Source organism: Triturus cristatus, chromosome 9 (genome assembly GCF_964204655.1).
Source record: "Triturus cristatus chromosome 9, aTriCri1.1, whole genome shotgun sequence".
NCBI lineage: Eukaryota > Metazoa > Chordata > Amphibia > Caudata > Salamandridae > Triturus > Triturus cristatus.
In genome coordinates, this window is record NC_140592.1 from 782,155,992 (window position 1) to 782,173,116 (window position 17,125).

General features: G+C 44.2%; 1 protein-coding gene across 1 annotated transcript in view; it reads left to right on the forward strand.

The window, feature by feature from the left end:
• The window catches only part of LOC146798840 (phospholipid-transporting ATPase IC-like), a 1,543,528-nt gene that overhangs the window by 1,506,279 nt on the left and 20,124 nt on the right, over window positions 1-17,125 (forward strand). Inside the window, exons 26-27 of the mRNA XM_085626157.1 lie at window positions 811-940; window positions 1,245-1,372. Of these exons, the coding sequence (XP_085482283.1) occupies window positions 811-940; window positions 1,245-1,372 (258 nt within the window). The remainder of the gene's footprint in view (window positions 1-810; window positions 941-1,244; window positions 1,373-17,125) is intronic.

Sequence of the window (17,125 nt, forward strand, 5' to 3'; positions counted from 1 at the left end):
AATCCATTGGTGACCTGCATCTTCTTTGCTCATTTAACAGTGGGGCATACATGTAGCACTCTGATGTGACATGCCGCTTCCTCTGAATTTTTAATTCTGGAATATACATGTCCAGAGCCCGAGAGCTTTGTCACCTGTTCCAGTACTGTAATCCAAATGGAGATGTAACAGTGCACCTTAGCGTAGATCGCAAGCTCTACCCTACTCTTTGTTGTTCAATTATTCAAACCCATTTGTTCCTCTGCCAGTGAAACCCATCTTTAACCTGCAAACAGCTGTGCAATTGCACTTCTCTACAGCACTTAATTTGTAAAACTATAAGTGCCAGGGCCCAATGCATCGCTTAGGAGGGCACTGCAGCTTGTACAGTTTACTGCCTCTCCCAGTGGTGCAAAATGCTAGTACTAAATGGCTTGGATGTGCTATTATTATGTTTCAGCGTATATTAATTTGCTAAATTGATGTGTTCTGCTGTAAAAAGGGAAGGCTGGGCCACAATGTGGTGGTCTGTAATATAAAAGTAGCATTGTTATGAATTAAATGCTGGCGGCAAGCACCAGCAAACACCGGCACAAATTAAGCACTGCCTCACTATTGGCTTTCATGTTCCTCTTTTGATTTTGCATTGAGTCCGTTACTTAACTCTACTTAACTGTACCTGCCAACCGCTTTTTTCAGTCATGACCATTCTCTGTTGTTCGCAGAAAAGAGCATCAACCCAGCCTTTACTTTTAAATGGTAGAAAGAACAGTAAAATATGTGTAGGCATTCACTATTTTTAAATAGTACTAATCACTTCTTGCTCCCCAGATCTCCATGAACATCTCCCACTGGAATGTCTTTTCGGCCCTGGCTGTCTTCGTCTCTCTTGTGTTCTATTTTCTGTTTTCATATCTGGTTCAACTTCCTACATCGAGTCCAGATAAGCTCACATTTGAAGGTAAGAACTACATAAATTCAATTGAACAAAATAATTGGCACAGCTAAAATGTAAAAGGGGTTTGTGTAGGGTCAGTCACAGAGTAAGGGCTATGCCTGACACTATCTTACACATACCTGCCACATACCTCATTTTTGTACAGCCCAGCCTCAGTTTGGGTGGAGAAGGGACATTTTGGGCTGGGTGACATGAACAGTACACGTTTGGGTCAATCTAAGTATACTTTGTCATCATTCCAAGTAGACTTTGGCATCATCCCTTGGCCGATGTGTCCCTGATGTTCTGCTGTGTGATTTATCCCTAGGTCTCAACATCAACATCAATGCCTTCGCAAAGCCATACATCTGGCTGGTCATTTTACTGGCCACTGTAATTTGCGTGCTTCCATCACTTTTTGCACTTTCTGTGTCGACAATCGTCAACCGCCGAAAGGTACGTGTTTTCAAAGGTCAAGCTTTTTCATAGTCTAGTAAAGCCTAACTCTAAAACCACTTCTTTTAATGCAAATTAATGACAGAACAGAAGCCCGTGCATGCACCATCCAGGGGCATAGCCATCATTGGTACAGAAGGTGCAGTACACTGGAGAGCATAGATAGGGGCATTTACCCCTGATAATTACTGTAGTTTACTACCCTAACAACAATTAAAGGAGCCATGTTCCTTGCTTGTACCATGACCTGCTGCATCCTTGCTAGGATACTGCCAGCACTTTAAAAAGGTCCATTAGAAGCAGACCTTAGAATATAGTGTTGATCAGCAATGACAGTTTATTGCTTCATTTTACCCCTGTGTCCTGGGCCCTAGTGCAAGGAAGGAAATGTGCCACCTAGCTGATGTCTGAATTAATGATAAAATACTGCAATAATCAGGTTTCAGAGGGACCCTCAGGCTTCTGGACCCTGGTGCCACTGCACCTGCTGCACCCATTGAAGCTACTCCCCTAGATATAACATGCCTATTTATACCATCACATCACAGATTAGAAATTACAGAGAAAGCGGTGGAAAACGTGCACATCTATCATAAAAGCAATAGCACCGTCCATCAATGAATATGAAGGCTAACCTCCTGTGTTTATCCACACACCTCTCCCACCACTATCCCTGACAAGATTAACATAATGTTCCTCAAAAACACTGAAAACCTGTCTATACCCATCTTCATGAGAAACATATTTTCTTTCTCAACTGCCCTTGTAAATTGCTTCCTGCATTCCACAGTGCTTGTTGCTCTACCATTCTTCTATTGTATGGAAAAAAAAAACTGCCAGATATGTATTACCCAGTGGCGGTCGCAACTGGGTAGTTATAGTTAGGTCAGCTGTTCCATGGGAAAATTGTTTGTTGTGTTGCTAATAACTTTGGCCCTGTTTGATGAATCGCCATGAAACTTTCCAATTAGGTGCTACTTTTTGGCTAGTTTGTGCATGAAAAGTTTTCGGCGTGATCTGTCAAGGAGGTGCTGAGATGAAAAGGGGAAACCCCAAAACCCATGATCCCCCTGTATTTTCAAAAGACTTCAAAAACTGCTGAACGATAGCACACAAAATTTGGTAGGTAGCTAGACCTTGATACACAGATTGTGCTTATTGTGATTTGGTGTAAATCCGTTCAGTAGTTTTTGAGAAATTAAGTGTAACAAAATATAGATATCTGGATAGTTGGATCTGCGAGAGTCTTGAAAGGCTATCACAAGAATGCCATTTTAAAAACAGAGTGTTCTGACTGGCCAAGGGAACTGTACTTCCCTTGGGCTATCAACAAGAGTTCTGAGTGGCTGCCAGCAACAGGAGCAAAATGGACTTGGAGACTTAATCACCCATCCTGCAAATGTAAGAAAAAAATATTATAAAGGATCAGGGTAAGGAATCCCTGACCCCGTAGGCCCTATGGAGAGAACCCAGACCCCTCTCCCCTTACCCAGGGCCAAAATGCAAAATCAGAAAAAATTGCCATGATCCCAAAGGACTTCTGCAGGATCTGAAAAAGCAAAAAAACAAAATGGCAGCGGACCGCATTGTTCCAGGTGTGGGCTCACCAGAGCCTATAATTGAACTGTATTCAATAATGGAGGGGGGGCATACCAAGCCATTATAGGCCCCGTGGAGCTCACCCCTGGGGCTGAAATATGCAATAAAAGTAAAAGGGGGGCCCCTACTCCTCGAGTTTTCAGAGGTCCAAGAAACCCTATCCCTGGGACGATTTAATGACTAAAGAGGTAGGGTGGTGAGGTCCCTCTCCCTGAGTCATTAAAGGCCCCAGGTAACCCATCCCGGGGATTGAAATGTATAGAGAAGGGTAGGGGGTCCTCACAGCCTCCATCTCTGAGTCTTCAAAGGCTCCAGGGAACCCACCCCTGGGTCTGATTTCTTTAATTAAGGGAGGGCGCAACATGGGCCCCCTTCCTGAGCCTTCTATGGCTCCATATGCTGTGTCCTGGGGAGCCCACCCTAGGGACACAGGGATTTCCCTGCCTGCACCGGTTTGGGCTGGGAAACCTGTGTTTGCTCCTGCTGTGCGGGAGCATTTTTGAATCTCCTGCCAGATGGGAGCAAACACAAAGTCTGCTCCCAATGGGTGGGAGCTTTGAAAAGAAATGACATCACTGATTACATCATCCAAGCTTCTTTTGTTCACATTGCTCTATAGGGTTACAGCACTAGAGCTATGAAAGTAAGCACAAATTGGCTTTGAATAATATGAAGCATCATTACTGCTATCATACATACAACCTGCAAGCTTGTGTTATGTGCAACATTGACCCTATACCATACACTTCATGGGTAGCCAAGTTCATGTCGACTATGAACCCTAGATGAAAGGGTAACCTATTATGCACTCGGTTTTCAGTCTGTATACAACTATTAAGGGAAAACCAAGTTACTTCAGATACTCAAACCCTGTTACATAACTAATGCCCTACTGACAGCCTTTACATGTATTAAACCCATGACAGTCAATGAACCTACATTGAGAAATATAGTGGATATGAGTAGAAAAGTGGGTACTGTTAACAACTGTTTACTCAATGGAGTGAGTTTACTCTGTAACAACACTGTTTGGAGACAGTAAAACTCTCATAAGAAATACACAGAAGAGTATTCAAAAATATCTACTAAGAACAGTGTACACTCAATGCAAAACTTGTCCAAACCATGACTATTCACTTAAAATAACCAAGGTCTCAAGGTGCTAAAAATCATACCACCTGCAACTACCTGTGGTGAAAACTGTACAGATAACCCATCTTCTGAAGCAAAACAAGCACATGTACATAGGTTAGTACGTGCTGCACACAGTCCTCTAAATCACTGTCATGCTAAGACGTATCTGTCTAATAACTCAATGCTGCTTAAAATACTTAATATATTTTATGTACAGTCTTTGCCTTCATGGAATCTTTTTGGCCTTCAATACAAAGATTCATAACTTGTTCAATACCTCTACAATCCTAAAATGCATTAGCAGAACATGCATTTTATGAACACATTTTTTGGGGGTTTAAATTCCCTTATTCAAAAAAATGTTTTAACAAAGAACATTTCACATGCACGTACAGTTGTCTTACGCAATCTTAATTACATTACCGCATCAATAGCAGGTCAGCTTGTGAGTAGCACGCATCCATAATTGCAACGTGTCTCAATTTGGTGAAATGGTGATGTCACAGTAAATGCTTTGGGGCTCTGTGTGTGCGGTGACCAAGCGAGATTGCATCCAATGATGATTTTCGTACAGTTACTGTGCCTATGGGGGGAGGACTAATGGGGGGTAAACTGTGTGACCTTGCCCAGCTGTATACCCTGGTGATTCAATCCCTGGTTTCTTCTCATTACCACAATACTGCCGGCAGGCGTCTTAACTGTGTTGGGAGGTAGACGTGGTGCTAAGCGAGGGGGAACTGAGTGTTGAGGGCACAAGTGTGCATGTTGGGTGTGGCGACTGGTTCGTCCCCACCTGTCTCGGGTATCCTGCTAGCCTCCAAGCAAGAGAATAGGGGCCCTTGTCAGGATTTCTGAAGATCTAGATGCTTGACATCCCATGCAGACGCCAGAGGAGTTTTACGTAATTCCAGGGCATCCTCCCACCTCAGCGCCACACTCTCCGCCTGCGCCCAGTTTGCGAAGGAGCAACGACATGCTTCCCATGACGGGGGCTCAGGACTTTTCCATCCTTTGGAAATCAGATGCTTAGCAGTGATCAGGCCTAGTTTTATGAACCATGATGTCGCCTTATGTTTTTTGGATCTGTGGAATAGACCCAGGATGCATATTTCCCATGTGTTTCCCTCTGTGCGCTCTGTGCAGCCTGAGAGGTGAGTGATGATCACCAGCCAGTAGCCGGTTAGGGCAGTGCAGCCCCATAGCATGTGGATAAGGTCTGCATTCACCAACTGGCAGAGAGAGCACTGCGCATCAATACAGTAAAAATATATTTTATTTTCTCCGGTGTAAGGTATGCCCTATGTATTATGTAGAGCTGTATGAGGCAGGACCTGGTGTTTCTGGGCATAAATACAGGCCCCATCAAGATGCCTTCCCAGTCTTTGTCAGTGCTAGGACGGTGAAGGTCGGCATCCCAGTGGTCTGAGGGAAGTCAGTCCGTATGCTACATGCATGTGCAAAGAATCAGCAAACTATTTGATGAGATACCTCCCTGTGCCCATAGTGTGAATGTATTGGATAGTGTGATGCATTCTGTAAAAACGTATAACCATTTGCTGGGCACAGGCTGTACAAAATTAGGTTGAAAAGTAATATGGTTGTTACCTGCCACTATGTAAACTATAAAACCAAGCATTTGCAATGCAAATAAGTCTCGTATTGGTGAGTTGGATCTATTGACATTGTAAATGCCAATGTTTTTTACCTACACGTTTTATTTTTGAAGTGAATGTATGTAGAGTGCAAAATCCCTTGGAAAGGTCCTGCACTTCGTAAAAATATATTGAAAAAGCCGAAAAGTGTGGATTGTGTCAACAATTGCTTGGCACGTACCTCATGGGTGAAGTGCACATGTGGTGCTGTACTAATGCGAAACTCATTAATAAAAGTAGTGCTTACAGACTAACCAACGCGATCGGGATCGAAGCATGTGAATCGAATCCCGGCTTCTCTTTCGTTTTCAAGACTATTTGACTCACTCTCCTGCGTCTTGATAATCCGCCAAACACTGGGATTCAATGAAGCTTGTTAAGGGGGCGGGGGGCAGAGGGGCAGAGGGGGTACATGAAAATGTATTCATTGCCTAGTTGTCAAAGGTCGCCCGGTGCTATTAGTTAAAAGTGTGCAGATTTCATTAAGATATTAAGAGTACTTTACTCGCATCTATGAGAAAATCGACATTAACTAAACAAAATGCCAGAATGTGTGTCAGTTTTCATAGTGTTTTAGACAGTACTGGTTGCTTAGTTTCATTGCATTAATTTTTGTATTTACTCTTTTACACAGCTTCCAAAGTAGGTTACCTAACCCCAAAGCACCGAGTTGTTAAATGACCCATAGAAGGGAGTGCTTTACAGTTGAGCAAATGTGTCCAAATGTAATTTTGGTAGTGCCATGGAATGATCAGCCAATGAGGTACTCGATGAGCAGGTATTTAACTACACGTTCAAAACGTACAGTATTGTGGCTGTTGTTTGTTTGTACACAACCACCTCTCTGAATGTGTTAATTAACACAGAGCTTCATCTACCAGATAGTGCTCACAGAGGGGCGACTAAAGCACAGAACAAAATGTATTCATTTATCCTGAGTGTGAAGGCACCCGGAAGGCTTAGGTGACTGCCCGGAGAGGCTAGGGATCCCAGCGCTTCTACAGACTCTGCTGTGCTCCTCTGCACCAGCAGGGCACAGCTCACAATCTGCCGCTTCTGAAAGGAAAATAGGTGAGGGGGATGAGGTTGGGGCATGCGGGAGTTGCCGGCAGATTTCCAGGTTATTGAAAGGGATGATTCTGACGTGAGGCAATGGAGACTGACTTTGTCTGTTTGTCTGCACCAGTCTATTTCTCTACCACTGTCATGTATCCATTCATCTCTCTTTGTTAGAAGTGCGCGAGCCAATATATTAATTAACAGGTAGAGCCAGCCGGAGGCGAGCCAAGCGTATACGAGCCAGTGGGCACGACGTGAAAATGATCGGCATGTTAATCATACAGTAAACATGATGTAAATGTGCGCTAATGTCTCTTCAGAATTCAAAAAAGGGCATTTCTTTAGCGTGTCATCTCAGTACACAAGATTATAGCACTGAATTGAGCGGAAGTTATTAAAAGTGATCATTTTAAGCATGAGTTAAAACACTGCCGCACCTCCCGCCCGACAACAATGCCATTTGTGAACTACGAGGCGTCAGTTGCCATGCATACCCCGAATGTTGCCTAGAGTCTTATTATATTTAGAGTAACATTATAATATAGTTCATTAAACAAGAGAAGTTTTTGTACAGCACACATCTTGAACGCGCATATTTCAAGGTGGCAATAATAAAGATGAAAACGGAAGTGCCAGCAGGCAAGAAAACACGAACGGGAGTGGGGGGGCAGGGGAGGGTGAGAAGTCACAGACTGAGGGAGGGGGTGGTGGGGTGGGGAGACATGGAAGAAAATAGTGTTAGGAGTAAAGGGGCCAATAGCAGTGGAAGGATACAAATGATGAATGAGGAGGGACTAACAAGCCTCAAATCAATCGGAAGCCAGCATTTAGGACAAAAGCCAATGGGCAGAGAGTGGGCGGAGCTTCCACAAAGCTTCCACTCTACAGTATATACTGCATGACTCGCAAAGCGATGGCAGCGCATTCGCGCTGTAATGCTAGGCGAGATCTAAAAGGAAATAGTGTCAGGAGTAAAGGGGCCAATACCCGTGGAAGTATACAAATGATGAATGAGGAGGGAATAACAAGCCTTAAACCAATCGGAAGGCAGCATTTTAGACAAAAGCCAATGAGCAGAGAGTGGGCGGAGCTTCCACGAAGCTTCAACACTACAGTATATACTGCATGCCTCGTAAAGCGATGGAAGCGCATTCGCGCTGCAACGCTAGGCGAGACCTAAAAATGAACACACCCGTTGGTTGATGCCATCAGTGTTTCAGTGGTGTCATCAATGGTGTCATTCGAGGTGCCATCAGTGATGTCATAAATTATGTCATAAATCATATGATAAGTATTGTAATATGTGAGGTCATAAGCAGTGCATGGCGGGCGCAAGTTTTAGTTAGCTTTGCTAACTATAACAGGTAAATGTCTGTGTTTTTTTAATTCAAAACGTTGATGTTGTCACATACATATTCACCTACCAATAAGGTTACATTAAGGTTTGTTTCGTTCAGTGAATATAAATAAAGATATAGATATCGATTACCTACTGGCAGACGCCAGTAGGTGTTATAATTCGGACCTATTTTCCATCGGAAATCTGCTACATTCTATTTGGAATAACGTTGGCGCCGATTGATGAATCTTCGCAAAATTTTCCAAACTTTTGGCCAGCTCCGGTCCAGTCCTATCCTGAAAATTTCACGGTGATTCGTCAAGCGGGGGCCGAGAAAAAAGGGGGGTCCCAAAACACGTTTTCCCCATGCATTTTCCCATAGGACATGTTGACGCAGCTACAGCCCGAACTGCTGAACGGAATTACAGCAAATTTGGCAAAGAGGTAGTCCTCAGTTCAGACTCGTGCCTTTTGCTGAAATGGTGTAAATCCGTTCAGTAGTTCCTGAGAAAATTAGAGTTAAATAGATAGATATATCTGGGCGGAGCCTAACCACACATCTCATCGTGAGATCTGATTGGCTGTCAGTACTTCATCCAATAAGTGTTGGCAGCCATCTTGGGACCAATCTACATGATAGCACCTCTTTAAAAAGCATTGCAGTTAATAGAAGGTTTTAAGACTTTAGTTCCATTATAAATCATTTGTTGATGGTACCATACTCATTTTAGGAATTGTGGTGTGTTCTAAGGTGATTTTACCATGTGAAAAAGCCCTCTGCTGTGATATCATGAATCATGTTTGAGAGAAAACTATTTTCTCATGCTTTTCCCACAGAGGTTTGGATGGTGATCTATAAGCTAAACTGAGAGCATATTTTCTGTAAATTCACATTATCTTTCTCAGTCATGTGAGAATGAAGTCTGACATTCTCAGTAAAGCATGTACATCCAACAAGGGCAGATACTGTCAGTTCATTCCTTTGTGTTCTACTGCAGCTTCCCAGAGTATTCTAAAGAACAACTAGAGCGCTAACATTCCTACTTATGACAAACGTATTGCACACCTGAAGCCATCTTGATTGGAATAAAGTGGTAACTCTTAAAACATCTAATTTTAAAAGAAACAAAATGAGGGGGTTCATTTTGCCATAGAAAGTATGATTAGTGCTGAAGAAATAAAAATTAGGGCACATTTTGAGTGACTTCTTAAATCCTCTTCTATTTCATTAAAAAATTCTGATATGCAGACTGAAACATGCACTTTTAATACCAGCAGCAGACTTCCGTGGTGAGCAGTAGCTTTACTACAGTGATCTAATGAGCAACTAGAGTGCTAACATTCAGAATTTATGGCAAATATGTGACATTTCTGAATACCTTCTTGATGGAATCAAAGTAAAAAACTGAAAGCATTTCCTACTGAGGAGACTACAGTAAATGAGGAAGTTAGGAAACTTCATAAGAAATAAATCTCCCAAGATGGCCACCAGAGACAAAAGAGCCCAAATGCAGCACAAATATCGCCCAGATGTAGCCCACATGTAGCCCAATGACAGAAGTGTGCAAAACACTTATTTTTTGTGTTTTTGCAGTTTTATATAGTGCAGACTTGTCAGGTATTGGAATGCTTTACATGAGCATTGGTTACATCACACAAGATCAAATTCATTTTGGTCGTAGACATGGAGAGATTAAGTGATTTGACCAGAATCACAGAATGCTGAGCTGAAGCAGAAACTCCAACCTGGTTCCCCAGTTGCAAAGTCTGCAGCTCTGGAAGTAACACCACATCCTCTCACCTAAGTGCAACATTTAATCAAGTGGTCAACTGGATAAAAATACATAAAGATTACAAATAATTTAAAAGTTCTTTGTCGCTATTTGAAAACTCAGAAAATATGTCCTCATTTTAGTTTTTTAGAACACTAACCATAATTTTGATGTAAATAAGACCCTCTCATATATGTAATTTATAAAGGAAATGCTCTAGGTATTACAGTTTTGATTACATCAAGATGACGTCAGGCGTTCCACACTTTTGTAATACATATAGAATGTTAGCAATTTAGTTGTTCATTGGGATACTGTTGAGAGGCAGAGGCCAGGGGCACGGACTCTGAAAATTGAAGGCAGGTAGAAGAGTGCAGAGGAAACAATTTGACCACACTGGGCAGGCAGGAAGGGCAGTGGCAGCACAACAGACTATGGAGGGCAGTGGAAAGGGGGGCAGGGGCAACAAACCAACAATACAGGACTGGCAAGAGAGGTTGTGGCAATATAATAGACCATTGTGGGCAGAAGGAAGAGGCAGTGGTAGTACAACCATACATGCCAACAGACCCGTTTCAGCCCGGAAACGTCCAATGTTTTTAAGCTCAAATGGGCTTTATTTGATATGTCTCCGGTCTACAATCTCCTCTTTTTCAATGTAACTCAAAGGGGAAAATCAATACCCCAGTTTTTTTTCAAAATCTCCCTCTTACCAAGTTCAAAATGTTCGCAAGTATGGTACATTGGATCATGGTAGGCAGGAGGAATTGGGACATGGACTGGGATAACAGAGGACAGGAGGGACATGGAGAGGTGCACCAAACTGACCCTACAGGGCAGGCATCAGGGTTTGCAGCAGCACAATACACCACACAGGGCATGCAGGATGGGAGTGCAGCACAACAATCCATAGAAAGCAATAGCGAGGGGACAGGACCATGCACATGGTCAACAGAGAACAGAGGGGAAAGAGGCAATGGTAGCTAGCTGACCATAATGGATAGACAGGAGAGAAAGCTGCAGCATAACAGATCCTAAAGGGCAGGAGGGACGGATCAGGGGCATTACAATGGAACAGACAAGCCAGGAGGGAGGTAATAGCGGTCTGCACATGGAAACAGATGACCATGGAGGTCAGGCAGGATGGGCACTAGAAACAAGACACACCATGGAGAGCAACAGTGAGACTATGATGGCATACACACAGACCAAGAGGAAAGGTGGGAGGGGGTCAGGGGCAGCTAGCTGACCACACAGGGAAGGTGGGAGGGGCCATGGCAGCACAGAAGACCATGCATGGCAAGCGGGAGGGTTAGTGGCAGCACAATGGCTATGATGGGCAAGAAGGAGGGTGCAGGGGCATGCACAAAGGACCATGGAGGATAGAAGGGAGGGTCAGGACCTGAGCACAGACAAGAGAGTTCAGGGGAAGGGGCCTCACAACAGACCGCGCGGGGCAGGCAGGAGGAGCAGTTGCAACACAACAGACCAGGGAGGGCAGAAGAGTGTGGTTGTAAAATGGACCATGGAGGACAGGAGGAAGGGGATAGGGGCATGGCATGTGGACAGGCAGGGTGGAGGTGGCAGGGACAGGTTACAGTCATCTGACAATGCTAGGCAGGTGGGAGGGGAGTGGCAGCTCAACAGAACACTCAGAGTAGATAGGAGTGGCAGGTCCATGGAACATGGTGGGCAAAAAGGATGGAGCAGGGGCATGCACAAAGACATCGGAGGGCAGGGGGAAGGAGAATAGGGGCAGCAAGCTAAGGACAGAGGCTAAGCAGGAGGTCAATGATGGGCCATAGAATTGGGCAATGGAGGGCAGGTACATCATGCTAAATGGAGGGCAGTGCCAGCACATCAGACCATGCATGGCAGGAGGGAGGAGGCTAGTCCATGGATTCAGACAACAGAGGATAGGGAGGAGGTGGATGGGGCAGCAAGCTAACTGTTCAGAGAAGGTGGGTATTAGGAACTTTATTGTTTTTAAAATGTGTGTCTGTGCGAACTACTTAAAATATGAACAAGTATGCGGCATAATCTCACTTTTATTCAGGAAGAAGAGGACGTTTGTGACTGTGACTCCGGGCTCACTTGGCAGAAACATCCTCTGACCCCCCATCGCAAAATGTAATGCCCGTGAAAAGGGTAGGTGGACGCAGTGTTATATAGAACATAGTCCTGAGAGCACGATTGAAAATGAAAACTAGATATAGTACATAGTATAAACTATGCACCAAAAAGTGTGATATAAGATGAACCGGGCGTGAAATATAATATGCAATACATTGTGCACAATGACAGATTCATTGGAGAGCGCGAGATAGCACAGGCACTAGCGCGTGCTATGCGATATGCGCCTTGGAGTGTAATATGCACAGGGCAGTGTTGTGTAACCTAGCTAGTCTCTAAAGTTGTAATATAAAATATGTGCTGGGGAGTGTAACGTTGCATATGCACTGTGACAAAGATATGGATCCCAGATTGTAATATGTATGGCATAGCGCTGTGTGTTATAACATAGGCATCAAGGAAGGCACGTTAGATGGGGCAATATAACCCGTGCGAAGGCAAGTGTGGCATGACATATTCACGGGGTGGTGTTACAGTGCTCATGGGCTAGAGAGTGTCATAGCACACGCACTAGCTGGTGGAATACAACACAGAGGTGTGTGGCACTCGGCGGGCACTGGTGGGTGTAACACAGCATTGGGCTCAGCCAGGAGCACGCTGTGACTCTCAAGTGTGGTTCATCTCCTTTCCAGAGAGTAAAATAAAAAGTATTGCACATCCGGCGGTGTATGTGTGTTTTATTAACCGTGAGGGGGGTTTCTTGCATAGTTTGGTTGAATTTTTGTCGAATCCCCTTTGAATGGCTTGGTGTGCGTGTGTATTAAATGTGCCCGTCAATAGCTACACATGTTTGTATAAATAAACGACAAGGGTGTCTACTTGGAGAGTACCCACCGGCGGGGGTGCCGGGATTAGGCACGGTAGGGCGTCAGACACGTCAGAGCTTCACCAGCGGTGTTAATACATTCCACGTGGATTCATTGTATGCATAGTCGCCTTTTAATGAATATCACGCAAATCGTCATGGTGATAGGTACATACGGTTTGTCCAGCATGTCCTAGGTGTTTCTATAAATATATATTTTTTAAAAATAATAAAAAACAAAGGCCGGCCCCGGGGGATGGGGTCCCCGGGGCCATAAGTGGCCTGAGGAGGGGGGCCACGCAGCCCCAGTCCTAAAGAATAAAAAAAAAGGCCATGACCCGGGGGTTGGGCTCCCCGGGGCCGATTAAGGCCTCGGGAGGGGGGCCACACGGCACCCTTCCAAATTAATTTTTTTCAACAAAAAAATTGGGGTGCAGGCCCTGGGTGATGGGGTCCCCAGGGCCAATAAATTAGAAAAAGAAGTGGGGCCACACAGCCCTCCTTCTTAAAAAAATAAAATAAATAAAAGACCGGTATCGCGCCGGAGGCCATGCCCCCTCCTTGCAGCACTCTGCAAACGCGCCCCCTGGCCAGTTGTAAGTTGGGGAATTAATTCCCCTTCAATTCTGAGGGTCCCTGAAGGCCAACTAGCCCAACAGGTATCTCCAGTATGCGCCAGGGAGCTGTGTTGCAGACAGGTGTTCTGAGGCCACGCCCCTTTTTACACCTCTATGCAATGCAGCTCTGTGGCGCTTACCGGAGGTACCTAGTGGGCTAGTTTGACCCTAGGGACCCTTAGGATTCAAGGGGACTTAATCTCTCAACTGAGAACGGCCACAGGGCGCGTTTACACAGTGGTGAAGGGAGGGGACGGGGCCGGAGGTGACGTGTGCAAACACGCCCTGTGGCGCGTTTTAAGTTGGGGAAATAATTCCGTTTCAATCCTGAGGGACCCTGGGGGCCAACTAGCCCACCAGGTGCTTCCAGTAAGTGCCACTGCTCTGTGTTGCAGAGAGGTGGTGCAGGCCGTGCCCCTTTTTACACCTCTCTGCAATGGCGCTTACTGGACGTACCTAGTGGGCTATTTTGCCCCTAGGGACCCTCAGGATTCAAGGGGACTTAATCTCTCAACTTAAAACGGCCACAGGGCATGTTTACACGGTGGGGAAGGGAGGGGACGGGGCCTGAGGTGACGTGTGCAAACACGCCCTATGGCGCGTTTTAAGTTGGGGAAATAATTCCCCTTCAATCCTGAGGGCCCCTGGGGCTAAGTAGCCCACCAGGTGCTTCCAGTAAGTGCCACTGAGCCGCGTTGCAGAAAGGTGGTCCAGGCCGTGCCACTTTTTACACCTCTCTGCAACGCAGCTCTGTGGCACTTACTGGAGGTACCTAGTGGTCTAGTTGGACCCTAGGGACCCTCAGGATTCAAGGGGACTTAATCTCCCAACTTAAGACGGCCACAGGGTGTGTTTACACAGTGGGGAAGGGAGGGGACGGGGCCTGAGGTGACGTGTGCAAACACGCCCTGTGGCGCGTTTTAAGAGGTAGTTTTAATCCCCTGCCCTATTATATACTAGGGACTTATAGAGGAGGTCATGCTAATCACAGGGGGACCCCAATGCATAGTGTTCCCTAGTGTAGGTAGGTGTTTTCACTGTATTCTGAGTGTCTTTTAACATAGCACTGGCTCTAGGACTGGTTAGTCAGACTCAGTTACCACCAGTATCCAACTGAAAAAGTTGAGGGTACAGGATGATTTTGCAACAAGGCTTCTTTCTGCTCTTTTGTTTGTTGTTTCTGCACATTATCCTTCTTCCTGCACTTTTCTTCGTCTTTGGGGACTTCTGTTGCTTCTTTCTGCATTTCTTTTTTTGCGTTCAGTGCGTTTTTTCTTCTTTCTTCACATGTCCTATCTCTGTAGGCATATTTAGAAATTAGCATTTAAAAAATCTTTGAAATTCACTGAAAAAACCATAGGTTGCAGGCACGTTATAGTTAGGAATTAGCATTTAAATAACCTTAGAAATTCACTGAAAAAACCATAGGTTTCAGGGGCGTTATAGTTAGCTGGACTTTTCACTCGTACAAAACCATTGAAATCCCCCCGTTATAGTTAGTTCAGCTAACTATAACTCACGCGCCCGCAATGCACTGCTGATGACGTCACATATTACATCACTCATGACATGGTCAGTGACATCACTCATGACATCACTGATGACATCTCAAATGACATCACTGATGACATCATCCTTGTGATTGAGTGGCAGACCTCCTCTCCCCCTAATATAACCTTTGATACAAACATTCAAAAATAGAAACTAAAATTTTCAAAACAATGGACATACCAATACCAGTTACAACAACCTATTCAGTAATTCTAAGATCCACATACACATCCACTCATTCACCAATTGTCCTATACAGTCACTCATACATGTACTCACTCCTCATATGTACTCATACACCTATACATCCTGTTACACAACACCACTCATCCATAGAGTTACTCACACACATAGTCACTCATGCTAATAAAGAATCAAACATCCATTTACTTGCATATACAGTTATACACACACCACCACACTTACTTCTACAGAAACTTACACATACTTAGGGCCTCATGTAGGTAGCCAAATACCGGTCGGTAACGGCCGATTTTCGGTAATTATACCGTTACCGACCGGTATTTTGGCTTTTGGTATGTAGGGGGAGAATTTCTGTATTCGGAATTTACCGAATCGGTAAAATTACCGAATCGGTAAAATTACCGATTCGGTAATTTTACCGCTTCGGTAAATTCCGAATACAGAAATCAGATGTAGGGGGGACTGTGTGGTGTGTGTGGGGATTCGTTATTTACCACCAACTAATAGTTGGTGGTAAATGACGAATATGTGTATAAATGCATTATTTTGCCCGTAGATGTGTGCAATGTGGCAGACACACATGCCCTCAAGGCATGTATGTGTGCCACATGTGCACACATGGCCGAATCAGGGGTGCAACAGGGTGTCAATGTGACACCCTGCCACCCTTGCATGTGCTCCCCCATTACCGAATCGGTATTTACCGATTCGGTAATGAGGCATACCTTCCCATCAATGGGAAGGTATGCCTCATTACCGATTCGGTAAATACCGATTCGGTAATTACCAAATTATTCCGAATCGGTAATATTTACCGACCAATTACCTACATAGCATTTACCACTTCATAAATACCGAATCGGTATGATTCGGTATTTATGAAGTGGTAAATGCAAGCCCACCTACATAAGGCCCTTAGTCTTTTAAACAATCACTTATAGAAACACATACCTATTCATACAGGAACTCTTCCAATCTCTCACCCTCACATATACTCACTTATATACACCAATAATCACATATACTAGTTTAAAACATATGTAGTTACTCACAAAGACACTATTGAGGCAGTCATTCGCTCACTAACACACCCATGCACACACTCATCCACCCATACAGTCCTGCACACATGTTGTCTTCAACACATACAAACAGTGAGTCACTCATTCATGCACCTATGCACTATGTAATACCTCCACCGAACCATACAGACACTCAGACACTCATACTGATACTCAAAAAAACAACTAATAACCTATATAGACACTTATGTAGCTACTCACCAACCCATGCAGCCACTTATACACAAAGTGAGAGACTGATACAGATATTTACATATTTAAACATTACTCACTAAGCCATGTATTCACTAAGATACACTTAATCAGTCAGTTATACAATCAATTTTTCAAAAACAAATCATCCATTTAGACACTTATATACCCATTTATTCTACCATCGACATTGAGATATACATATATAAAACATATGTAATTTTTAGAAAAACACACATTCACTGGATGATTTCATCAGTGATGTCATCAGTGATGTCATTTGAGATGTCATCAGTGATGTCATGAGTGATGTCACTGACCATGTCATGAGTGATGTAATATGTGACATCATCAGCAGTGCATTGCGGGCGCGCGAGTTATAGTTAGCTGAACTAACTATAACGGGGGAATTTCAATGGTTTTGTGCAAGTGAAAAGTCCAGCTAACTATAACACCCCTGAAACCTATGGTCTTTAAGTGAATTATCTACTGGCGGTCGCCAGTAGATAGTTATAGTTAGGACCGTGTTTCCATAGGAAATCTGAAAATTCTATTTTGAATAACTTTGGCGCCGGTTGACAAATCTTCGCAAAATTTTCAAAACTAATGGGGCG